At 38.9% G+C, this 26,963-nt stretch overlaps 1 protein-coding gene across 7 annotated transcripts in view; it reads left to right on the top strand.

Moving 5' to 3' along the window:
* The window catches only part of ZNF385D (zinc finger protein 385D), a 1,082,242-nt gene that overhangs the window by 911,504 nt on the left and 143,775 nt on the right, over nucleotides 1-26,963 (top strand). For all 7 annotated transcript variants that reach the window (XM_051858856.3, XM_008266055.5, XM_008266056.5 and 4 more), the window contains one exon: nucleotides 17,134-17,244. In XM_051858856.3, the coding sequence (XP_051714816.2) occupies nucleotides 17,134-17,244 (111 nt within the window). The remainder of the gene's footprint in view (nucleotides 1-17,133; nucleotides 17,245-26,963) is intronic.

Here is a 26,963-nt window from a genome sequence, read left to right as displayed (position 1 = left end):
TTGATGGCCATTGCCTTGACACATTATTTCCCGAAGAGTAGAGTTGTACAATGGCATTATCTTATTTTCCTATTTCTTTATTTGGCTGTACATGTGTGATTTTTTTAAGTGCTTGAGGTCATATTGTAGCTATTCTGCATTTGTTTTAACCCCACATGCTGATAAATTATTTTTAAATTATTTTTTTTTTTTCATTTGAGAAGCAGAGAGAGAAAGTAAGAGGGAGAGAGAGAAAGGGAGAGAGTCAGAGACGGAATGCTCCCATTCACTGGTTCATTGTCCAAATGGCCACCGCTGCCATAAAGCCAGGAGCTGAGAATTCAATCCGAATTCAATCCGGGTCTCCCACCCAGGGTAGCAGAGATCCAACTGCCTGAACCATCTCCTGCTGCCTTCCAGGTTGCACGTTAGCAGAGACTGGAATCCAGAACAGAGCCGAGACTCAAATCTTGCCCTGTAACTTGAGACGTGGGCTTCTTAAGCAACTTCTTAACTGCTAGGCAAAATACCTGCTACTAATAAATATTTAAAGTGCTCGTTGTAGCCCAGTGCTCCAAGGGGAGTGCATGCCACACAGACAACAGCGGGGAGACTTGGGACGCTCCACACATCGGCGCTGGAAGGGGAGGTGAGCTCAATAACCCGAGACATTGGTGGGGAAACGGGGGTCAGAATCTAGAGGGGGGCCGGAAAGTGCAGCAAACTCACTACCGGAAAGAAGGAAAAAAAAAAGCTTCGGGGTTTCTCTTCCCCCTAACCTTCCAAAGGTTACAAGGCTGGAAGGCTAGAATTCCCAAGAGACAAAGAGCAGGCCTGCGCTCTGGATTTACATATCAATGGGGGAGAGCTAAGGAACTGAGTCACTACAATTCAGTAGCCTAGGCAACCCAGTGGGAGTCCAGAGGAGCCAAAGACTGGAAGCTAAATACCATCAATTCTGCACAGCCGTGCCCTGCGGTGTTACTTACCCCCTGAATAAATAAAATAAATAAATAAATAAAAAGAGAGAGATTTACCACGCATAACCTGAGGGTGTCACCTTTGCACACCCTTAACCTGGAAGAACCAGGCAGAGCTCTCAGGCCGCACCCATCTCAAGCCTCCAAGGCTCCTCCAACAGCAGGCAGTCCACTTAACACGGACACAGTATAAATAAAAAAAAAAAAAAGAAAAGAAAAAAAAAAACGCACAGTGACGCAAGAAGAATTAACTATGCCGAGTAACAAACACAGAAATAGAGGGAGCAAGATCAACGATGACACTATGATGCCTCCAAATAAGCAAAACACCCCAAGCCAAGAGTATGAAGATGATGAGATAGAAGAAATGCAAGATACGGATTTCAAAAAATTTATGATAAGAACATTTAGAAGTTTTCAAAAGCAAATCCTTGAACTACAGAAATCCTTAATGGACAAGATTGAAAATCTCTCTCGTGAAAACGAAATTTTAAGGAAGAGTCAAAATGAAACTCAGAAACTAGTAGAACAGGAAAGTGTTATAGTGAAGAGAAATCAAAATGAAATGAAGAGCTCAATAGATCAAATGACAAACACATTAGAAAGCCTTAAAAACAGAATGGGTGAAGCAGAAGAGAGAATATCGGACTTAGAAGATAGAGCACAGGAAAACATACAGTCAAACCAAAGAAAAGAAGAGGAAATTAGAAACCTAAAAAATATTGTTGGGAATCTACAGGATACTATCAAAAAAACCAACATTCGAGTTCTAGGAGTTCCTGAAGGCATGGAGAGAGAGAAAGGATTGGAAGGCCTTTTTAGTGAGATACTAGCAGAGAACTTTCCAGGTTTGGAGAAGGACAGAGATATCCTAGTACAGGAAGCTCATAGAACCCCCAATAAACATGACCAAAAGAGATCCTCACCACGACACGTGGTAATTAAACTTACCACAGTGAAACATAAAGAAAAGATCCTAAAATGTGCAAGAGAGAAACGTCAGATTACTCTCAGAGGATCTCCAATCAGACTCACAGCTGACTTCTCATCAGAAACCCTACAAGCTAGGAGGGAATGGCGAGACATAGCACAGGTGCTAAGAGAGAAAAATTGCCAGCCCAGAATATTATATCCTGCCAAGCTCTCATTTGTGAATGAAGGTGAAATAAAGACCTTTCATAGCAAACAGAAATTGAAAGACTTTGTGGCCACTCGTCCGGCCCTGCAAAAGATACTTAAAGATGTGCTACACTCAGAAACACAGAAACACGGCCATCAATATGAAAGAAGGGAAGGGAAGAACACCTACCAGTAAAAGAGCATGGGAAGCTCAAAGCATATACTAGAAAATATTTCCGGGAAAATGGCAGGGCAAAGTCACTACGTATCAATAGTCACATTGAACATTAATGGTCTGAATTCTTCAGTTAAAAGACACCGTTTAGCTGACTGGCTCACAGAACACAACCCAACTATTTGTTGCCTACAAGAAACACATCTCTCTAACAAAGAGGCATGCAGACTGAAAGTGAAAGGTTGGAAAAAGATATTCCATGCCAACAGAAACCAAAAAAAAGCAGGTGTAGCCATATTAATATCAGACAAAATAAACTTTAATACAAAAACTGTTAAGAGAGACAAAGAGGGACACTATATAATGATTAAGGGTTCAATTCAACAGGAAGATGTAACTATTATAAATGTATATGCACCTAATTACAGGGCACCGGTCTATTTAAAAGATATGTTAAGGGACTTAAAGGGAGATTTAGATTCCAATACAATAGTACTGGGGGACTTCAATACTCCACTCTCAGAAATAGACAGATCATCCAGACAGAAGATCAACAAGGAAACAGCAGATTTAAATGACACTATAGCCCAAATGGATCTAACAGATATATACAGAACTTTCAACCCTACATCTACAGACTTCACATTCTTCTCAGCAGCGCATGGAACCTTCTCTAGGATTGACCACATACTAGGCCATAAAGCAAGTCTCAGCAAATTTAAAAGAATTAGAATCATACCATGCAGCTTCTCAGACCACAGCGGGATGAAGCTGGAAATTAGCAACTCAGGAAACCCCAGAAAGTATGCAAACACATGGAGACTGAACAACATGCTCCTGAATGAACACTGGGTCATTCAAGAAATCAAAAGAGAAATCAAAAACTTTCTGGAAGTAAATGAAGACAACAACACAACATATCAAAACTTATGGGATACAGCAAAAGCAGTATTGAGAGGCAAATTTATAGCAATAGGTGCCTATACCAAGAAATTGGAAAGGTACCAAATAAATGAGCTTTCAGCGCACCTCAAGGACCTAGAAAAACTGCAGCAAACCAAACCCAAATCTAGTAGGAGAAGAGAAATAATTAAAACCAGAGAAGAAATTAATAGGATTGAATCCAAAAAAACATTACAAAAAATCAGCCAAGCGAGAAGCTGGTTTTTTGAAAAAATAAACAAAATTGACACCCCATTGGCCCAACTAACTAAAAAAAGAAGAGAAAAGACCCAAATCAATAAAATCAGAGATGAAAAAGGAAACATAACAACAGACACCACAGAAATAAAAAGAATCATCAGAAATTACTACAAGGACCTGTACGCCAGCAAACAGGAAAACCTATCAGAAATGGATAGATTCCTGGACACATGCAACCTACCTAAATTGAACCATGAAGACATCGAAAACCTAAATAGACCCATAACTGAAACAGAAATTGAAACAGTAATAAAGGCCCTCCCAACAAAGAAAAGCCCAGGACCAGATGGATTCACTGCTGAATTCTACCAGACATTTAAAGAAGAACTAATCCCATTTCTTCTCAAACTATTCAGAACAATCGAAAAAGAGGGAATCCTCCCAAATTCTTTCTATGAAGCCAGCATCACCTTAATCCCTAAGCCAGAGAAAGATGCAGCACTGAAAGAAAATTACAGACCAATATCCCTGATGAACATAGACGCAAAAATCCTCAATAAAATTCTGGCCAATAGAATACAACAACACATCAGGAAAATCATCCACCCAGACCAAGTGGGATTCATCCCTGGTATGCAGGGATGGTTCAACATTCGCAAATCAATCAATGTGATTCACCACATTAACAGACTGCAGAAGAAAAACCATATGATTATCTCAATTGATGCAGAGAAAGCATTTGATAAAATTCAACACCCTTTCATGATGAAAACTCTAAGCAAATTGGGTATAGAAGGAACATTCCTCAATATAATCAAAGCAATTTATAAAAAACCCACAGCCAGCATCCTATTGAATGGGGAAAAGTTGGAAGCATTTCCACTGAAATCTGGCACCAGGCAGGGATGCCCACTCTCACCACTGCTATTTAACATAGTTCTGGAAGTTTTAGCCAGAGCCATCAGACAAGAAAAAGAAATCAAAGGAATACAAATCAAGAAGGAAGAAGTCAAACTATCCCTCTTTGCAGACGATATGATTCTGTACTTAGAGGATCCAAAGAACTCTACTAAGAGACTATTGGAACTCATAGAGGAGTTTGGCAAAGTGGCAGGATATAAAATCAATGCACAAAAATCAACAGCCTTTGTATACACAAGCAATGCCATGACTGAGAAAGAGCTGCTAAGGTCAATCCCATTCACAATAGCTACAAAAACAATCAAATACCTTGGAATAAACTTAACCAAGGACGTTAAAGATCTCTACGATGAAAATTACAAAACCTTAAAGAAAGAAATAGAAGAGGATACCAAAAAATGGAAAAATCTTCCATGCTCATGGATTGGAAGAATCAACATCATCAAAATGTCCATTCTCCCAAAAGCAATTTATAGATTCAATGCAATCCCAATCAAGATACCAAAGACATTCTTCGCAGATCTAGAAAAAATGATGCTGAAATTCATATGGAGGCACAAGAGACCTCGAATAGCTAAAGCAATCTTGTACAACAAAAACAAAGCCGGAGGCATCACAATACCAGACTTCAGGACATACTACAGGGCAGTTGTAATCAAAACAGCATGGTACTGGTACAGAAACAGATGGATAGACCAATGGAACAGAATTGAAACACCAGAAATCAACCCAAACATCTACAGCCAACTTATATTTGATCAAGGATCTAAAACTAATTCCTGGAGCAAGGACAGTCTATTCAATAAATGGTGCTGGGAAAACTGGATTTCCACGTGCAGAAGCATGAAGCAAGACCCCTACCTTACACCTTACACAAAAATCCACTCAACGTGGATTAAAGACCTAAATCTTCGTCCTGACACCATTAAGTTATTAGAGAACATTGGAGAAACCCTTCAAGATATTGGCACAGGCAAAGAATTTCTGGAAAAGACCCGGGAGGCACAGACAGTCAAAGCCAAAATCAACTATTGGGATTGCATCAAATTGAGAAGTTTCTGTACTGCAAAAGAAACAGTCAGGAGAGTGAAGAGACAACCGACAGAATGGGAAAAAATATTTGCAAACTATGCAACAGATAAAGGGTTAATAACCAGAATCTACAAAGAGATCAAGAAACTCCACAAAAACAAAACCAACAACCCACTTAAGAGATGGGCCAAGGACTTCAATAGACATTTTTCAAAAGAGGAAATCCAAATGGCCAACAGGCACATGAAAAAATGTTCAAGGTCACTAGCAATCAGGGAAATGCAAATCAAAACCACAATGAGGTTTCACCTCACCCCGGTTAGAATGGCTCACATACAGAAATCTACCAACAACAGATGCTGGCGAGGATGTGGGGAAAAAGGGACACTAACCCACTGTTGGTGGGAATGCAAACTGGTCAAGCCACTATGGAAATCAGTCTGGAGATTCCTCAGAAACCTGAATATAACCCTACCATTTAACCCAGCCATCCCACTCCTTGGAATTTACCCAAAGGAGTTTAAATTGATAAACAAAAAAGCGGTCTGCACCCTAATGTTTATTGCAGCACAATTCACAATAGCCAAGACCTGGAACCAACCTAAATGCCCATCAACGGTAGACTGGATAAAGAAATTATGGGATATGTATTCTTTAGAGTACTATACCGCAGTAAGAAACAACGAAATCCAGTCATTTGCAACAAAATGGAGGAATCTGGAACACATCATGCTGAGTGAAGTAAGCCAGTCCCAAAGGGACAAATACCATATGTTCTCCCTGATCGGTGACAACTGACTCAACACCAAAAAGGAAACCTCCTGAAGTGAAATGGACACTATGAGAAATGGTGACTTGATCAGCATAGCTCTGACTGCTAATGGACAACTTAATACATTATCCCTCATAGTATTTTTTTTTGTCTGTTCTACTTAATATGACTGGTTTAATTCTGTAATTATCACACAGTTATTCTTAAGTGTTGAAAATTAACCGAAATGTGATCCCTGTTAAACATAAGAGTGGGAATAAGAGAGGGAAGAGATGTATAATTTGGGACATGCTCGGGCTGACTTGCCCCAATTGGTAGAGTTGGAAACATACCAGGGGATTCCAATTCAATCCCATCAAGGTGGCATGTGCCAATGCCATCTCACTACTCCAAGTGATCAATTTCAGTTCACAATTGATCATAATGAAAGGACTAAGAGTCAAAGGGAGCACATAAACAAGTCTAGTATCTGCTAACACCAACCGATAGAATAAATAAAGGGGAGAGTGATCCAACATGGGAAGTGAGATACTCAGCAGACTCATAGAATGGCGGATGTCCTAAATAGCACTCTGGCCTCAGAATCAGCCCTAAAGGCACTCGGATCTGGCTGAAAAGCCCATGAGAGTATTTCAGGCATGGAAAGCCAAGACACTCTGGCAAAAAGATCTCTGTGAGTGAGATCCCAGTGGAAAGAACAGGTCTTCAAAGAGGGAGGTGCCTTTCTCTGAAGGGAGGAGAGAGCCTCCACTTTGACTATGACCGTGTCTAAACAAGATAAGAGTCGGAGAACTCAAGGGGCTTCCATAGCCTTGGAAACTCATAACTGGTGCATAGGGAGATTACTGATGCCATAAACAGGAGTGTCAATTGGTAAAGTCAACAACAGGAGTCACTGTGCACTTACTCCTCATGTAGGATCTCGGTCCTTAACGTGCTGTACACTGAGGCTTAATGCTATAACGAGTACTCAAACAGTATATTTCACTTTGTGTTTCTATGGGGGTGCAAACGACTGAAATCTTTACTTAATGTACACTAAACTGATCTTCTGTAAAAAAAAAAAAAAAAAAAAAAAAAAAAGAAAGAAATTTTCAATTCCCAACTTGACTCTCACTGGGATTAAACATGACAATAGGTCTGATCTGATTTCATCATCATTTAAAAAAAATCATCTATTATTTTTCACTTTATGTTTCTGTGTGGGAGCAAACTGTTGAAATACTTACTTAAGGTATACTAAGCTGATCTTCTGTATATTAAGATAATCGAAAATGAATCTTGATGTGAATGGAAGGGGAGAGGGAGTGGGAAAGGGGAGGGTTGTTGGTGGGAGGGACGGTATGGGGGGGGGAAGCCATTGTAACCCATGAGTCGTACTTTGGAAATTTGTATTCATTAAATAAAAGATAAAAAAAAAAAATGAAAAAAAAAAAAAAAAAAAAAAAAAAAGTGCTCGTTGTAACTTCTTTATGGTATACTGTCACAGTTTTTTGATCATTTATCATTTCTCCCTTTGCGAGCTATTCACATTGTTTCATAATTCTTTCTAATATCATCAAAAGTGCCAGGAACTCCTTTCTAATGGTCTGTGGTACACATGAGCCAGAGCTTCCCCAGGAGTTGAGCACTTAGATGATCTTAGATTCATTTTCAACACTGCTAAGTGCTGTCACATGTTCCTCCTATTTTTCCTAAGTCCTCATAAATACAAATATTGTCAGGATTGTTTTTGCAATCTATATAAAACTATATCTTGTTACTTTAAATTTAATTTTCACAATAAAAGTACATTTTATATTTTCACTTGATTTTCAGATCTTCTCTACAAAATTGCTTTTAAATAAGCCTTGATCATTCTGCTGTTGGTATTTCATCTTTACATAGTGATTGCTGGAGAGCCACTGTGTATCTCCAGTGTACCATCTTTGATTGACTTAGATGTTACAAACATTTCCTCTGCAGTTTGTTTATGTTTACATGTATTTAGTTTTTATTTACTTAGTACAGTGGGTACAAGTACAGGTGATGGAGTTAAACTTCTAAGATTTAAATCATACTCTACATTTAGATCATAGCTCTTGCTGACTTCATGATGGTCCCTAAAAGTTTTCATTTATGAAATGAGAAGTTCAAAAGGGAGTTAATTCCTAGGGATAACTGAAGAAGTAATAAGACAGGTAGTTCCTCTTAGACAGTTTTCCACCCATGGAAATACCCACTTTAAGTTAACTATTATTGTTTTCTTCAAATATAAAGTTTAATATAGTTGTATTTATTTATCTTTTCATGGAAAGCTATGGATCCCCACTACCATTTGGGCCATTTTCTACTCTTTCTAGGTTTTCTGCTGCTTGAGAGGGATGGTCGCATTTTTTGTAATTGCTATGAAATAATAGTTACAGAAGCAGCTACACTAATCACAGAAACAGTACAAGGCTCCATATACATTTTATATAATTCATTATTACAGCAAACCAACAGTGGCCATGATCTCCCCACCTAAAAGCTGGGAAACAGAGACTTAGAAGACTAATAAAAAGCAGTTAGCCAGAAAAAAATAGGAAGATTATTTAAACTCTGCTTTAACTGTTACTTTCTCATTGGGAGGAATGAAAAAGGTTGCCATTTGTTATAGTGGCAGGCACCTGGAGTTGGAGGTGGTGAGTTGGTTTCCTATCAGTAGAAGCAAAAGACAAAAGACAATTGCTGAAAATTTTTCCAGCTGCAAGACGCTAAGTTTCTAAGAAAAAATTACACATATAAAGAAGATCTGTGCAAAATTTTCTAGAATTATAACAACCTAAATGTCCAACAACTGAGAATTGGTTAAATAAATTATGGTCTTAATCATTTAAATTATGGTCTAATCCTGTATCAAATGATAAATGTGAAAAACTAAAGTTAAATGAAGGTATTTTTTGATGTATTGTTAAGTGAAAAGTAAAGAAAATATTCTTTCTATATTATGCTTGCAATTATGTAAAATTATGTTCCCAAAAGTACAAAGATGCAAGACTGTTGATTAATAAAGAATTGGGCTCTTATGTTCCTTGAAAGAAACTTCTAGAACCTTAGAATTTCCCAAATGATGGTACCATGGCAACATCCTTGTTATTCATGGTGTGGCCCTTGGATCACTCCTGAATTTATGCTAGTGAGGTGACAGGATGTGGCCCAGGCACCAGAAGCGCCAGTCCTGTGATCAGAGGATCAGGACTTTGAGCCAGGTAAAATTAGCTGACCTCTGGGTAGTGGACGTGATCTGGAGATTGATGTCAGTCAAGTGCCCACCGACTCAATCAGCCATGCCTACAGAAGGAAACCACAGTAAAAACTCTGGGCAGCAAGCCTGGGTGAATTTCCTGGTTGGATGGGTGTAGGGAGGGTAATACATCCTTGTTGAAGGGCCATGGGAGCTCCGCATAGAGGATCATCTCGGTTCTTACCATGTGAGTCTCTTGCTTTGACTGGTCCTGATTTGAACCCTTTTTAAAAAAATATAATCATAAATATAGTGTTTTCTTGAGTTCTGTATATTAACAAGTTAGCAAATATGTAAGTGTCATGGCATTTCCTCACCTTTTTAGGCAAAATCAGAAATGAAGGTGACATGAGGAGCCTCGGACTTCTGGCTGATCTAAGATAAGGCAATCTTGTTAGGGAATATACCCTTAACCTGTAGAGTCTACACCAACTCTCAGTTTTAAGTGCCAGAATTGCATTAAAGTTATTGCAATAAGCATTTTGCACATATTCTTGTGCAGTATCTACTAAAGCTGTATCTGTGAGTATACTGAAGTATATGACTCGGAAAAATGACTGCTATCTCCAACAAAACACATGCTCAGAAATGTTTATAGTTGCTTGTTCATCATAGACTCAAACAGAAATTAACCGAAAGATCCATCAGTAGTAGAATTTGAAAGCAATTATGTATGGTCCTATAATGCAATACTATATAGCAATTGAAAATGGAAAACATTCTTTTAGACATAATGTTGAATGAAAGAGCTTGAAGAGTCACTGGGGCTTGCCTTGTGGCGCAGTCAGTGGGTTAAGCTACTGCCTGCAATGCTGGCATCCCATGAGTCCCCATATAAGTCCCAGCAGCTCCACTTCCAACCCAGCTGCCCGGTAATGCACCCAGGAAAGCAGTGGAAGATGGCTCAAGTTCCAGGGCCCATGTGGGACACTTGGATAGAATTCCAAGCTCTTGGCTTTGGCATGGCTCAGTTCCTGTGGCTGTGGCCATGTGGAAAGTGAACCAGTGGATGGAAGATTGACTTCTCGTTCTCCCTCTCTCTGTCTCAGTAACTCTGCCTTTCAAATAAATAAAATACATTTTAAAAAATATACTCACTGTACAACTGTACAGTTTTACCAAGTGCAAAGGCAGGCAATAGAGATCCATGTTGACATTCATAACAGTGGATACCCCTGTGGGGTATTGTCTGGGCAGGGACATTGTCTTCTACAAACGATAAATGTTCCATCTCTTCATGGGGATGTTGGTAACGTGGGAGTGCACATATGCTTTAAGAATTGACCAATGGTGTGCTTTAAAAATTCTTACTTCTTGTAAGTTGTGAATCTATTTGAAACATTAAAAAGAAAAGGCAAAAATGACAAATTTCTCAAATGGGCAAATTTGTGTCAGAGTGGGATTAGAAATTTTTAAATCAGTTTTTAAATGTGTTAATAGAAGTAACATAAACATAGATTTTACTCTCTTGCATCTGATAATAAATACACTAGGCCGTCCATTCAGTTTCATCTAATGCAGAGTCATCCGTACCATGTACATAATTACTCATATTTATATATAATATATGTTACAGATTCTGGCACCTGAGAGAATGGGGGGGGGGGCAGGTTGGGAGGCTTGTGGATGCTGGCTGACCCTGCCACTTCTTAGTTGTGTGATACTGCTCAAGGGACACAAGGAGCTCTTCAGTGAGTGAGGATAGAAATAGTGCTTATAAACATCAAACACACAGTAAGCGCCCACATAAGTATAACCTTTAAAGTTATTGTTAGCAGTCATTATTACATAGAAATACCAACTGAAAGAGAAAACCTTTGTATTTCTGAACTTCTACACTTCCTGACATTGAAATTCTTACTCTTTGATTTAAAAACTCAAAGCCACAATAATAAGAGGAGCGGGGAGAGAGGTCTCTTAGAGCAGGAAGCGCAAACTCAAGGTTAAGTTCAGTGCTCCCTGAAAACACAACAGGTATCCTGGAGACAGAAAGCTGGGCTGAGGCTGTGGAGCTTGAGACACTGGCTCTGTCTGCTCATTTCTAAATCAATTTAGCACAATGCCCAGAGGGAAGGGAGGGGAAACCTAGGCCTTAGAAATGCAAAGGTCCTTAAGCCTGAAATGAAGAAAAACATATTCATTTGGCTTTAAATAAGGCCTGAGGCTGAGTTTGAAATTGAATTTTAGACTAGAGTTTGGGTAAGAATGTCAATGGATAGTGTATCATGCTTCACTTTCGTTTGTTTGATTTGGGGATTTGAACAATAGATTTACAGAATTCTAGCTTTCGAAACATCTAAACTTAGATAGATAGTCATGTTAGAAAATCCTATGTAGATTTTACCATTTCTTTTAGTTTTTTTTATTTGTTTTGTTTTGTTTTGACTCAGTGGTACATGGATTAGGTGAAATCTGTCTGAAGATTTTATGCATATGATTTTTGTGTTACATTTTTAGCTTTGGGTCTTTACTGTTGGACTGATGCCTTCACATTTTATTTATATTTCCTTTTTTTTTATTTCTTTAGTGATTGTCTTTCCTTAGATTACTGTTTTCTTAACCGTGTGCATTGAACAATGGTGATAAATTTGAAAACAAACAAACAACAAAAGCTTTGGTTTTTTTATTTTAGAAATCATGTATTAAGACATATTTGTAGGGCCAGCGCCGTGGCTCACTTGGTTAATCCTCCGCCTGTGGCGCTGGCATCCTATATGGGCGCCGGGTTCTGGTCCCGGTTGCTCCTCTTCCAGTCCAGCTCTCTGCTGTGGCCCGGGAAGGCAGTGGAGGATGGCCCAAGTGTTTGAGTGCCTGCACCAGCGTGGGAGACCAGGAGGAAGCACCTGGCTCCTGGCTTCGGATCAGCGCAGCGCGCCGGCCTTAGCGGCCATTTGGGGAGTGAACCAATGGAAGGAAGACCTTTCTCTCTGTCTCTTTCTCTCTCACTAACTCTATCTGTAAAAAAAATTTGAAAAAAGACATATTTGTATTATAGGACATCTCAGAAATTTTAATATTCCATTGTACAGACTGGATGTATTGGCTGTGCTCCTTAGGTAGCTAAGTTTTCCATAGTGTGTTTGAACTAAGAAACCTTTCTTCTCTCCTGCTACACTTCTTGGCATCTCTTGTGATTATTATTCTAGAAGAACTCCTAGTGATAATATGCATACACAAAATTAGATGTGATTAAAAAAAAGATTTATTTATTTGAAAGAGTTACAGAGAGAGAGGGACAAATAGACACAGATTTTTCATCCACTGGAACCTGGAGCTCCATCCAAGTCTCCCGCATGGGTGGCAGGAGTCCAAGCACTTGGGCCATCTCCTACTGCTTTCCCAGGCTCATCAGCAGAGAGCTGGATAGGAAGTGGAGCGCCTGTTTGGGATGTGGTGTTACAGGGGCAGCTTAACCTGCTGTGCCATACACTGGCTCCAAAATGTGATTATTTTAACAGATCAAATGTGTTCATTAATGAGAAGAAAACCAACATATATGATTTTCTTTCTAAACAAAATATTTGATTATGATGCTAAATTATTCTTAGTGTAGGCAAAACTATCAAAGTGGCTGTGTCCCCCAATTTGATACCCATAGATACTCCCTTAGTTATAAGCAAGTGGTATAAGTATTTAACAATAGAAGTGATTGGTCTTTACATTTTACCCTTTTATAATTCCTCATAGTAAATTATATTATAAAGCACATTAAATATGTATATATTATGTGTTGTATTTTATATACAACATAGGTAAATATAGTTTTTAATAAAAGGTTTACACTTTTATCATTTTATTGCACTAGATTCATGAAATGATAAAAGATAATTACTTTTGATGGTATACCTACAATTTGAGAAGTCTATCTTGAAAATATAAATCAGTGAAGTGTTTTTTTTTTTTTTAATGTACTGGGAAATAAAATTACCTCTGAAGAAGAATGCATCACTTTGCAGTTTGCAATCTGATTTTATAGCTACAGTGATCAGAACATCGTTCAATTCAAACAAAAGAATTTAATCTAGAGAATATGTCACATTTGCATGGAGTGTCTAGTTCCAAAATACCTCCTACACAAATTTGAATTGAATTTGGTCACTGCTTCCCCACTGTTACCAAAAGACCAAAATAATTCCCTCCTCGCCAGTACATGATAAAAATTCAGCATTATGTGTTTTGGGAAAGCATCTTTGATGTAAATATTCAGCTCTTTTTTCTTTCAAAGTATCATCACCACAATATTCTAATATTCCTTCATTGGTTTTAGGCATAATTCACCCTGTCTGCTGATGAAACAGATTCCATTTATGCACAGAGCACATGCCACAGAACGTGATGTGCCAACTCTCAAACTCAGTGGTCCCTTTCTGCTTGTACTTTTTCTTTCAGCTTATGGCTGAAGGAAAATGATCGCCCAGTATACTCGGTGGTGGTTGTTAGAGCTTTCCAATGCCATGTCAAAAATTACACAAAGACCATCCTCGAGCGGAGAATGTGGGCTGCTGAAACCTTCCAGATCCACATGTCTGCTATTGGCCTTCTCAAGCTCTGTGTGTTGTTAATTGCAGAAACAGGAAAGAGATGGGATTGAGGAAAGCTGTGGAGCTTAGCTCGAGTGGGGAACGTGGCTGTATATTGAGAGAATTCTGTACCATGTCTGTGGCCTTTTATACCACCATCCTATAGCAGGAACAAACTAAGGCAGAGTTACTGTAGTATTAAGTGCACTTTTAGTTTTTGCATTAAGGCACTGAACTAATTTAGGAATGGGTTTAGATTATGTATTAAGACTTGAAAGAGCTGGTGTTGTGGCACAGCTTGTTAAGTCTCTGCAGCTCTAGCATTCCATATGAGCACCTGGTTGGAGTCCCAGCTGCTGCACTTCTGATGCAGCTCCCTGCTAATGCTGCTGGAAAAGCAGCGTGAGATGGCCCAAGTGCTTGCCCTTCCACCCATGTGGGAGATCCAAAAGGAGTTCCAGGCTCCTGGCTTCTGCCTTGCCCACCTCCAGCCATTGAGGCCATTTTAGGGAGTGAATAAGCAAGTGAAGATCTTTTTTCTCTGTCTCTTCTCCTTTCTTTTTTCTTTTTTTTTTTTTTTTAAGATTTTATTCATTTATTTGAGAGGTAGAGTTACAGACAGTGAGAGGGAGAAACAGAGAGAAAGTTCTTCTGTCTGTTGGTTCACTCCCCAATGGCCGCAATGGTCAGAGCTGCGCCAATCCGAAGCCAGGAGCCAGGTGCTTCTCCCGGTCTCTCATGTGGGTGCAGGGGCCCATGGACTTGGGCCATCTTCCACTGCTTTCCCAGGCCACAGCAGAGAGCTGGATTGGAAGAGGAGTAGCCGGGACTAGAACCGGCACCCATATGGGATGCTGGGGCCGCAGGCAGAGGATTAACCTACTGTGCTACAGCACCAGCCCTCCTCCTTTCACTGTAACTCTGTCTTTAAAAACAAAACAAAACAACAAAACAAAACTCAGAAAGATCATAGGATCATAGGATTGACTTCAGTTGAAATATTAATCAATGCTAAATGTATGAAGGTAGAAGTAGAGATGGACCCCAGAGTGACAGTGGCAACTTTTCCAGGTAACGGAAATATTCTGTTTCTAATTACCATGACAGTATGCATTTTTCTTATCTCACAACTTGTATACTGAATATTGACAAATTTTACTATATAAAATTATATCTTAAAAAAGTGATTGAAAAGAAATTATGGTGGAATTCACAAGCAGGAAGGAACAGAAGGGACCAGCATTGTGGCTTAGCCATTAAAGCCTCCACCTGTGTTGCTGGCATCCCAGTGGGGTCTGATTGAGTCCCAGTTGTTCCACTTCCTATCCAGCCTGGAAAAAGCAGCAGAAAGTGGCCCAAGTGCCCTGGCCCTGGCCACCCATGTGGGAGACCCAGATGAAGTGTCTGGCTTCAGCTTGGCCCAGCCCTGGCCATTGGGACCACTTGGGAGTTGAACAAGCAGATGGAAGATCTCTTCTCTCAACTCCTCCTCCCCCCTTCCCCATCCCTCTCCTTCTCCACTGCCTTCCACTGTAACTCTGACTCTCAAATAAATAAATCTTTTTAAAAAGGGAGGAACAGGATCTCATGACTTATTAATAACCTGAAGTGACCAGAAAAATCATGGATACAGCCTGAATTTCATTTCATGTCACAAGAAGGATTAATGCTAGATAATAAATTTAAGGGAAACTAGAACATAAAAATGATTACACCCAGGAGTTCTTCTTGATAATGGTAATTGTTTAATACACAAACACTTAGTCTCATGCTTGGCACATGGAAAGCAGTTTATAAATGCTGCCTGTCGTTGTTTTTATTCATGTTTTTATTGCTATTATTTAGAACAGTATATTGAGAGTGTCTCAACCAAATAGGAGCTGTGACTACATGGGATGGCGGAGATTTGGGGGGGGATATTCTCTTGTGTAGCAATGGAGAAATTTCATGAGTGAGTTAACTGTCCAAAGATTTGATATACCAAAAGGAATTGGCGTTTATCAATGACATTTTTAAGAGAATTAATGAACCATAGTATGTAGCAGAAGCTGAACATCAGACCATCATTTCTTAGCTTTTGTGTATCTCAAATAAGTTCTGTGCTATTTCAGTCATTGTGAGATTTGTCATAGGAGCTTGATTAAGAATTAAGTGTTCCTAAGTTTGCAAGCATTAAACTGAAGTTACGGCTATACATAAAACATGAAATTCATTTTACAGCATTTTTTGAGCATGTAAGAAACGGATAGTGTGGCAATAATGACTGTAGGAGTATGAGGATTATCTTAACCTTAATCTTCACATGTACTGTGACACACAAAACATAACAGCCAATACCTATTTGTTTTGCATGCCCATAAATCACCGTGTTAAGTACATTTCATGAACTGTCATATTTAAACTACATCATAACTTGAATAGATGGACAGGTGTAATAAACCTGTAATCAAGTTGCACAGAAATGAAGAAACGATTATAACTTTTATGTGGAACAGTCGAGGATCACTGATGTTAGCCAGAGGACAAATGTTGGTGAAGGACCTAAGTATTGTCAAAGATGAACATTTTTGTTGTTGCTTGTCCTGTCAAAGGGATGGAATGGAGAGACAGAGCTGATGTCTGGCCCAAACTCCCTGAACTCCCCAAAACAGAATAACAGTGTATACTAGGTGGTCAGTAAGTAATTGCTAAGTGACTTAATTAGCAGCTCAGTATGTTTCTCTTCTTGGAAAACAGGATGTTTTCTACATTCTTAGGATCCAAAAGATACCAAACATTGCATAAGGTTGATGTTGGATAATGGTGTTTAATTTCTTTTTATAGCTGCCCAGACTACCAAGTCTATTTTGAAGTCCATTTTGGGGCAATAATATAGACAAACTTCAGTGTTGGGTTTGCTGGCCTTAGCAATAACTTGAATTTTGATAAACCTTTAATTATATTTAAAGACTATCAAACTGAGACTATTGTTGATCCTAAATGAGAAAAACAGTTAGCTTGCAGACTCTAATGGGTACATTTATCATTTTCTTATCATACTGAGCTTCAGGCTTATTGTTATCTATTTTCCAAGAAAGTAGAAATGCCATTTCTTAGAATAAAAATGTTCTTTTTAATGTGAGCAGTAGATTGAAGCTGTGCAGATTGGCTCTTTAATGAAACAGGCAACATTCCAATGGAACTGACAAGCTTTATTTCTATTTGTTGTATTTTTTTTCTCATTGCAGATGGACCCGATTCAGAAAGCTGTAATAAATCATACTTTCGGGGTTCCTCTTCCTCATCGAAGAAAGCAAATCATATCATGCAACATTTGCCAGTTGAGATTTAATTCTGATGTAAGTTTGTCGTTTAGTATTCACTAAAGAACATATTATGTTATCCTAATCTTTCAGGAGAAGAGTTATTAAACATATTTCTTCAATAACTGAGCATGTCAAAATTCTAAGATAACACTTTAACTCCACATATGCCTTAATTTTGGAATTTACTGTATCATATTTGATTGTTTATTATAGAAAATCACACATATACCCTCTTCCGTACTTGCAATTTAATGATTTTTTAAAATTTTTTTAATCTCTTGGAAATGCTAAATGTAGGTAATACACTTGTCTTTGGGGAATAGTCAAATTTAGGATCATTGAAGCTTCCAATAGATTGTAACTCAAAAATAATATAGGCACCAAATCATGTTTCAAAGTCAGGTTTGGGCTTTGTAGACTCCCTTTGTCTGGCCCAGTGGCCCCTAATTCCAAATCAGCCCTTTTATCCCTAATTACATTTGTGTTACAGCCCAAAAGTTACTGTCCTCGAAGTCTTAACATTTTGATGGTAGTCTTAATAACCTTAAGTTTTTCAATCCCAGAAAGAATAAAGCCTAAGAGAACAAAATATAAGAGAAATATCTGTGGACCTGACCACTGCTTTGCAAGTTGTTCAGGGAGTTGTTTACACTTTTGATGTCTTTTCAAAGGATCGGAGTGATACTCACTGTGATCTGTGGAAAATCTGCGTCCCCCTCCATGCTTTGAGATGGAGTTAGTACTGAGAAATGCAGAAGAGAGAGGAAATATTGGCTTGTAAGGAGTAGGAATTAAACACAGTTCACATTCTAGGTAAACAGAAGGCCCATCTTACCAAAATGGACACCTCCAAGTTGCCATCATCTTGTCCTAAATTGATCAGTGGTATGGAGATGACTAAATTGCTCGAGAGTCTGAGGAAGGTTGAGCCTTCCATTCTTTAACTCCCTAGTCAAGTAAATCCATTAGATGTTCTGGTAATGAGCACAGGATGTGGGATAACCAGGTACAAGAAATAGATGTGACATAAAGTAGCTTGTTTCTTCTGTGAGGAGAACATTTCATTTTGTATAAGGATTGCCATTGTCTTATGAACTCACCTACTGGTGCAACCATCAGGTAATTTTAAAACATTCCTACTGTTGTCTTAAAAAAGAGAAATGGGGGCTGGCCTTGTAGGGAGTAATTTAAGCCTCCACCTGTGGTGCTGGCTTCCCATATGGGCACCAGTTCGGGTCCCAGCTGCTCCACTTCCAATCCAACTCTCTGCTGTGGCCTGGGAAAGCAGTAGAAGATGGCCCAAATGCTTGGGCCCCTGCACCCATGTAGGAGACCCGGAAGAAGCTCCTGGCTCCTGGCTTCGGATCAGCCCAGCTCCAGCTATTGCGGCCATTTGGGGAGTGAATGAGAAGATGGAAGATCTCTCTCTCTGTCTCTCCCTCTCTCCCTCTCATTATGTGTACCTCTGCCTCTCAAATAAATAAATAAACCTTGAAAAAAAAAAAAAAAAACGAGAGAGAAGTAAAGATGTGAATTTTGCCTGCATAGCACCTGTTTAAGTCCACGTGGGCTGTGATGACAAAATTCTATATTCTGGGTGGCGCATAAACACAGAAATTATTTCTCAAAGTTCTAGAGGTGGAAAAGTTGAAATCAAGACACTGGAAAATGCAGTGTCTGGTAAACAATCCTACTCTGTGGTTCTCAGATGGCAGAGTTTCATTGTATATTGGCATGGTAGAAGGGTTGAAGGGTTGAAGGAGCTCCCTTGAGCCTGTTACATAATGGCACTAATCTCCATCAATGAGGGCTCTGCCTTCCTTTCCCATTCACTTCCCTACCTAATACCATCACATTGAGAGCTAAGATTTCAATATTTGAATTTGAGAGGAATATAAACATTCAGTCTGCTAAAGCACTTGAATGGATGAACTGCTACAATCTACAAAGAAAAAAAACACAATGCATCAAATACAACTGCAGCATTGTATTTGAAAGTTTGTTTTTTGTTTTTTGTTGTTATTGTTTTCTTTTGGAATGCAGAACACTTTGATCTGATATGAATTTTAAGAAGTTTATCCTAGATTTGTTTAACTTAGTAATAATAAGTTATTTTCAAGTGATGACTGTTACACAATATTCTCTTCCAGGTGCTGCAAAAAAACTTCTGAACTCAATAATTGCAGCTTTGATAATTTCTAAACACTCAGTGAACAATCATATAGTCTTATAATTAATATTTTAAGTGGCTCCTTCTTAGATTCATTTCTCCTTAAATTGTGTTGATATTTTCTTTTGGAACTGAACAGATAATGATGCAAAAGGCGCAGTATCACCAGCTTCCTACATCTAATGGAGCATTTTCAATTATCTCATCCTTTCAACAGTTTCACTGTCAGTATTTTCTTCTGTGTTAAGAAAACTTCCTGTAAACCAGGAGCCAAAAAGGCTCAAGGTCATTGAACCCACTCTCCTTCTGAATGACAGAATTCCATCTGCCACATCCAGACCAGCTCTTTTGGTTGATTATTCCCAGCAATAGGTCACTCTCCATTTTGAGATAGTGATACCATTTTTGAAAGTGTTTCTAATCCTATAAACTGATATCAAAGTCATATTCAGAGACTAGAAATATATATATCCGATCTGCTTTAGGAAACATCTATATTAAATATATGACTATTAACATAAAGAACATAATACAAGGAATATAAACATACATCTTTTTGAAAATGTAATTTTATTTCATTTCCTTGATGACAGAGAGGAAATTTATTTTGCTAATGAAATTTCAAGGTGATATGGGAATCAATACGTGTTTATTAGCCACATGGCTTCTTATTCTCATGACTTTGCTTTCAGGTCTATCTGGCATATGGTTAAAGGATAGAAAAGGTGTTTGGAGAATTCGACTAATCAGTCATAAACAATGGCAGGCTCCACCATTCTCTGGATGCTTGCCATGTTAGTCTTCTCTTGCTCCCACAACATAAATATATCAACTTACAGTTCTGGAGGAGAGCATTCAAAAATGGGTCTCAGTGGAATACAATCAAGGTGTTGGCAGGGTTGAGTTCATGTTAAATTCTCCTGGAGGCCCAAGAGGAGGACCCTGTTCCTTGTCTATTCCAACTTCTAGAGGTTGCCAGCATCCCTTGGCTTGTGGTCCCCTTTTGCATCTGAAGACATCAGTGGCCAGTTAAGTCCTTCTCACCTCTCATCATTTGTACTCTCACTCTTCTTCTGTGTTTACAAACCTTCGTGACTACCATGATCCTGTCTAGAAAATCCAGGATAATATTCTAATTATTTTTTAAGGTCAGCTGATTAGCAATCTTAACTCCCCCTTTGTTTAGTGACATAATATATTTATATTTTCCTAGGATTAGGCCTTAAACATCTTTGGGAGGCCATTATTCTGCCTGCCAAATATTTGGCTATTTGACTTGGTTTGAAATGAATTTCACAACTACTCGAATTTGTCAAATAATTACCCAATAGGCTTAGTTTAGTCTGTACTATATAAGCTGTACACATATGAATTCATATTCATTGCATTTTCCCTTATCTTCAATCCTGAATTACAGTTCACTATGCAATGCTAATTTTAAAAATCATGACTTTATTTTTGATATGAAGGTTCAATGTTCAGTTTAAAATGATGTAGCAACATTTTCACTTCTTTTCTAAACAATTATTGAAAACACAGGAGTCAAAACTCTCTTAGAGATGTAAAAAGAAGTCTTTGTATCATTATCATATTGATAAAATGAACCACCATATTGGAAATATTAGAACCAGTCATAAAGTATTTAGATATTTAATGCCAAGATCAATTGGATTTATCAACTGATAAATACATAACAAGATAATCTCTCCATAAAGAAAAACCAATGTGTGTGTGTGTGTGTGTGTGTGTGTGTGTATGTGTCTCATATGGGATCATTTTAATTCTAAGAAAAGCCTTTCTAATCCAAATATAATTATCTTTTTACTTTTGCTAGGGAAATCTGGAATTTATCTTCTTTCCGTTTTTAAACCTACAGTCTTTCTGGAAAAGTGATATATTTCAGTTACAGGTTGAATCCTGTATCATATAGGAAAGTATTTTTGCCTTATGAACTTTGTTACATTTCAAAGCTTCTTCCCCTTGCAATGAAAATAATAGCTTGTCATTCTTTTCATCTCTGGATAAGGAAAATTCCATTTTATTTTCCTCTGGCCTTTTATTTACTCTTTCTAATCTTCCGTATCATAAATGACATAGTTTGGTATTTTGCCATATCTGTTTCCTATATGACACAGCTTCCATTTTTGACCCTGCAGATAGCTTTTAAGATGTCACAAATTGTGGCTGCTGTTGTAGCATGGAGTTGGTAAGGCTGCTGCTTGTGAAGCCAACATCCCATAAGGGTGCCAGTTCATCATGTCCCAACTGATCCACTTCCCATCCAGCTCCCTGCTCGTGGCCTGGAAAAAGCAGCGGAAGATGGACCAAGTGGAATTGATAGATTTTCTAGTGGATTTTTTTTAAAAGCAATAAACGTGATAGCCAAATTTCATGAAGAGAATATACCTGGAAGAACTGAGAGCCAGATCTTCTAGTTGTATTAAGTAGGAATCATTATTTTTCCTCATTTGAGAACACATAAACTTGGTGAAACCAGGCAATGTATCTAGCTTCAGTTCCTAACTCTTATTCATAATCTCCATAACCAAAGTCAACATGGGAATATGGATAAGAGTATGTTTTTTCCACAAAATGACAAAGTTAGGTGGTGAAACTGTTTTCATCATGTCTTAAGATATCTTTTTATTATGTAAATTAATGTTGACTGATATTTAAAGGAAGTACTGCTGGATAGGGGGAAACACAATGTGATTTTGGTTACATTAAGACCAAAGAAGTATTCTTTTACTTTTTTGTATTTGTATTTACTTTCCAAATTCCCTTTATAACAGTGTTTCACTTTTACTTTTAAAAATGATGTTAAGATGCTGGTTAAGATGTATGTATCTGGGTTTCATACCTGATACTCACTCCCGATTCAAACTTTCTGCTAATGCAGACCCAAGGACGCAGCAGGGGATGACTGAATTAATTAAGTTCCTGCAACCTACATGGGCAACCTGGATTGACTTCCTTACCCCTGGCTTTGGCCTAGCCCAGTCTAGCTGTTGTGGGTATTTGGGGGATGAACTAGAGGTGAGAGCTCTGTCTGAATCTGTCTGTCGCTCTGACTGAATGTCTTTTTTCCTGCCTTTCAAACAAATAAATAAGTAAATAAATGTAATTACTGCATATATTACTGTGTTATGTTTTTTAACTGCGTGTTTTATTTTAAATTGTAAATTCTGGGCAGGCGTTTGATTCAGTCTTTAAGACGCTGCTTGAGCTGCCTGCATGATATTTCATAATGCCTGGATTTGAGTCCTGGCTACACTTCCAAGTCCAGCTTCCTGCTAATATGCATCCTGGGAGACAGCCAGTGATGCCTTAATTATCTGGGTCCTTGACACCGTGGAGAGGCCCGGTCTGAATTTCTGGCTTCTGACTTTGGGTCTAGTCACTGTGTACATTTTGGGAATAAACAGAGCATGAGATTCTCTCTCTCTCCCTCTCTCTCTCTCTCTTAGCCTCTGAAATAGATAAATATTAAAAAAAAAAACTCACAATGTATAGGCAATTGGATTATAAACTGTGTACTGAATGAAACTGAAAGGTCATTTTTATTTCATGTGATAAAGAATGCAGTTATATTTTTTCCATTGAATATTAAATTATTTCTTGGGAAACATTCAAATTCAAAAATGTCTGCTATTTTTTTAAATTACTATTTAGGAGGTGGGCATTTGGTGTAGCAGCTAGGATACTGGGTAGCATGTTGGTATGACATGTCCAAGTACCTGGATGCTAGCCTTGTCTCCATTCCCAGTTTCACATTCGGGAGGTAGCACATGATGGCTTCAATGTTTGGGTCTCTTCCACCTGTGTAAGAAACCTAGATTGGGGGCCGGGGCTGTGGCTCACTTGGCTAATCCTCCACCTGTGGTGCCAGCATCCCATATGGGCACCGGGTTCTAGTCCCGGCTGCTCCTCTTCCAGTCCAGCTCTCTGCTGTGGCCCGGGAGGGCAGTGGAGGATGGCCCAAGTGCTTGGGTCCCTGCACCTGCATGGGAGACCAGGAAGAAGCACCTGGCTCCTGCCTTTGGATCAGCACAGCACCGGCCGTAGTGGCTGTTTGGGAGTGAACCAACGGAAGGAAGACCTTTCTCTCTGTCTCTCTCTCACTGTCTATAACTCTACCTGTAGAAAAATTAAAAAATAAATTAAAAAAAGAAACCTAAATTGAGTTCCCAGCTCCTGACTTCAGCCTGAGCCAGCTCTAGCTGTTGTGGGCATTTGTTGGGGGGAGGAAGGGTGAACTAGTAGATGAAAGGTCTTTGACTTCCTCTCTGTCTTTATTTCTCTGCCTTTCACATAAAATAAATAAAATTTTTAATAAGCACATGTAAAGGGCTGTATTCTGTGTAAAGCTTTGTGTCTAGTGAGTTTTCTTGTTAAGATACGAGGTATTCCTACCTGGTAAATCTGTACATTTTAGAAAAGGCAGAGCTGACTTAACCCTTGGCTTCACTGCATCTATTAAAATCTCTCCAATTCTTCAAGTTTGTTGTTGCTGCTGCTGTTTCCCCAAGGATCTTTGAAGGAACCCACTTATGAATTAATTCTCAGGCAGCTTTGAAACATCCGTTTAAGAAGACACCGTCCTCTGTTAGTGTGCAGGAGTTGCAGAGTTATTTGGAGCTTGGGCCTCAGTACTAGGGCCTTCTGAGTAAGTGCTTTTTTTTTTTTCTTCTTCAGAGGTAGTTCTAGGTCAGGGCCACTTGGCTTGTGCAAGAGAGATGTGTTTGAGAAGCTCATGATGTTTGGCTCAGCCATCAGTTCCCTCCCTCCCTTGTGAGCGTCTGGCTCTGCGGGTGGCGGTGCTGGACAGCAGGCTGTGGCTGTGTTTGGAACAAGGGGCTGGGAGGTCTCCTTTGAAGGGCTCCTCCTCTAGTGTGCATTTGGGACACCTTTCATCTTTCAGCCTTTCTGGCTTCTGTGCTTTGAGTGGAGCGCACGGCCCCATCAGGAATTCTCGGGAAGGAAAGCTTGAACAGTAGGGCCATGCAGGAAATCCTGGGTTTCAGCTGTTAGAGATTTCAGGAGAAAGTGTGCCAGCCAAGAGCACAAGCGACTACTTAGGTAGTGTGCTACTTTGGCAGCATTTTCAGAATAAAACCCCAGCTATTGGGGTTTCCAGACCCTCCGACTCAGGTTTTGATAGCCCAGAATTTCTTCTGGCAACGAGATGAAGGAGAAAGGACTGAGAAAACAGAAATCTTCACAAACGTCCATGTTTCTCAGGGTTTCTGTATTTCTTTCCTTATTTTACAATGAAGAGAAGAAACCACAAAAATATATCTAGTTTATCAACTCCTCCTTGACATGGAAATTTGGACTTTGGAATGTTTGCATCAGCATGGACTGTGGTGAGCAACTCAGAGAGCTGTTTTATTTAATGAGTGAGGTATCTATGAAATCAGTTCATTTGTAGATTATATAGATTGGGAAAACAAAAGACAGCATATGTTAATCCACACTTTTCAAGGTCCCTGAGTTGTTGACATGACGAGGTGGACAAGAAGCAGGGCTCTTTAACTCCCAGCGTCATGCCTTTATTTCTCATGTCAGGTGGCATATCCTAGGAGAAACAGGTTTTGAGACTTGCTTTGATACCAGTTGAGAGTTTTCAAGCAAGACAAGTGACCACTTACATTCTACACACACTGCAGAGGTTAATCAAGGGTAGACATCAGGAGTATATCCATTGATGGCTAGAATATACACACACATTTCAAATTGTTGAGTCACTTAAATGGCATTACTGGTGCAGTAAGTACTGAGGAGAACATGAGAGAATTTATGCTAAGAGTCTGTTTCAGCGAGTGCAGAGTGTTTGAGAAGAAGATTAAGCATGGGCAATGCACTGAAGGACAGAACATGATGGGAAGCACTGAATAGAATGTAACAATTCAGAAGGAGATATGTTTGCAAAACAGTTGTCCACAGGTCTCTGGAAGATAAGAAGCCTGAATGCTAAGAAAGCTCTGTAAGTCTTAGATTTCACTCACTAGTGTTGAAGGAGTCAATGAATCTAAACTGAGGGTAGAAAACAGGAGTCTCTAAGATGGTCTACATTTCATCTTCACTAAGGGCATTTAGAATAACTGCTATGTTCTGCTACAGCTGGATTTTAGCTTTTCTTTGCCCCATTGCCTAATCCACCTGCAATGCATGGTTTATATCCCAAGCAAATGATTCCCTGAAGCCTAATCATCAAAATTTGTATGTCTTAAAAGGGAAAGGAATAGATGGAATTGGGTCTGAACAGCCTCAGAGCTGTTTCTGGAAGCTTGCTTGATAGCGACATAAACTTTTGGTTACAAAACAAATATAAACTGGAATGGGGGACATCATTTGAGATGCTGCTTGAGATGCCTACATCACACGTAGAGTGCTTGGATTCAAGTTCTAGCTCTGCTTCTGATTCTGGCTTCTTGCTAGTAGATCCTGGAACACAGGGGTAGTGGCTCAAGTAGTTGGGTATATGCCAGCCACTTGGGACACCTGGATTGAACTTTAGACTCCTGGCTTCAGTGTGGCACAAGCCTAGCCTTTGAGGGCATTTGGGGAATGAACCAGCAGATAGGATTTCTGACTTCCTGTCTATCTGATTCTTTCTGTCTCTATCTCTCTGCCTCTGAAATAGATAAACAATCAGTATGTTTTTAAAATCCTCACATACTAGATTTCAGAATGTACCAGCAACCCTGGTATCATATAACTGATGAACTCTTTATTAACTATGGAATAGAATCCTCAGTGTAACCCAGTTGCCCAGAAATTTGTCTCTCTATGTATGTCTAATAAACATTTACTCAGTTTGTATCTCTTTTTATAGCTATAGACATATCTAAAATACTACTAGGCACTAATAAAACTTGTAAAAACACATAGTAGAAACTGAATTAATGGCCAACAAGAATTGAAAACTCAAAGATGCCAGTCACTGTTGTTCAGAACCTTGTCCTTTTGTTATAATTTTGTCATCACAGTTCATTGTATTATTTGAAAAATCAGATTCACCATAGCCCTGGAAACTGGGGCAGCAGAGGTTTGTTCCTGGTCAGAGAAGCAAAGGAATCTGTGCAAGGCAACTCATATTACTGTCTGTGCTGCTGGTGTCACTTTGAGATTTGCAGCCATTTGTACTTTTACTGTCCTAACTGTTCCTATTTGTGATTATCTCTTTTCCACTGAGTTCTATTTTCTGTATTAGTTATCTAGAGTAATTGTATTGAAATACCTTTATCTTTCCCAAGTATCCCTGAGGCTCCAAAATTCTAAATACATGAAATGAACGAACCTACATATCCATTTTTATCTTCTTCACACTACAAATTTCTTATGGTGATTGGGTTAGGAGTAGCAATTTGGCTCAAATGTGAGCTTAAGGAAAATGGACTTGTATCAGATGGATTGCAGACCACATTTGAATTCCATTGCTTGCACCTCCTATTTGGCTACAGAACCAGAACAAATGATGCATGCACAAGTATTCCTTCATATCGTAAGGATCTCTGAACAGAGTAGGTACTATTTTAGAACACTGCACATCCACTCAATATTCTGGCCCAGATTCACC

This window comes from Oryctolagus cuniculus, chromosome 4, assembly GCF_051225735.1.
Source record: "Oryctolagus cuniculus isolate XC-2025 breed Fujian yellow rabbit chromosome 4, ASM5122573v1, whole genome shotgun sequence".
NCBI lineage: Eukaryota > Metazoa > Chordata > Mammalia > Lagomorpha > Leporidae > Oryctolagus > Oryctolagus cuniculus.
The sequence above is the reverse complement of the archived record's forward strand: the minus strand, read 5'-3'. Positions and strand labels throughout refer to the sequence as shown.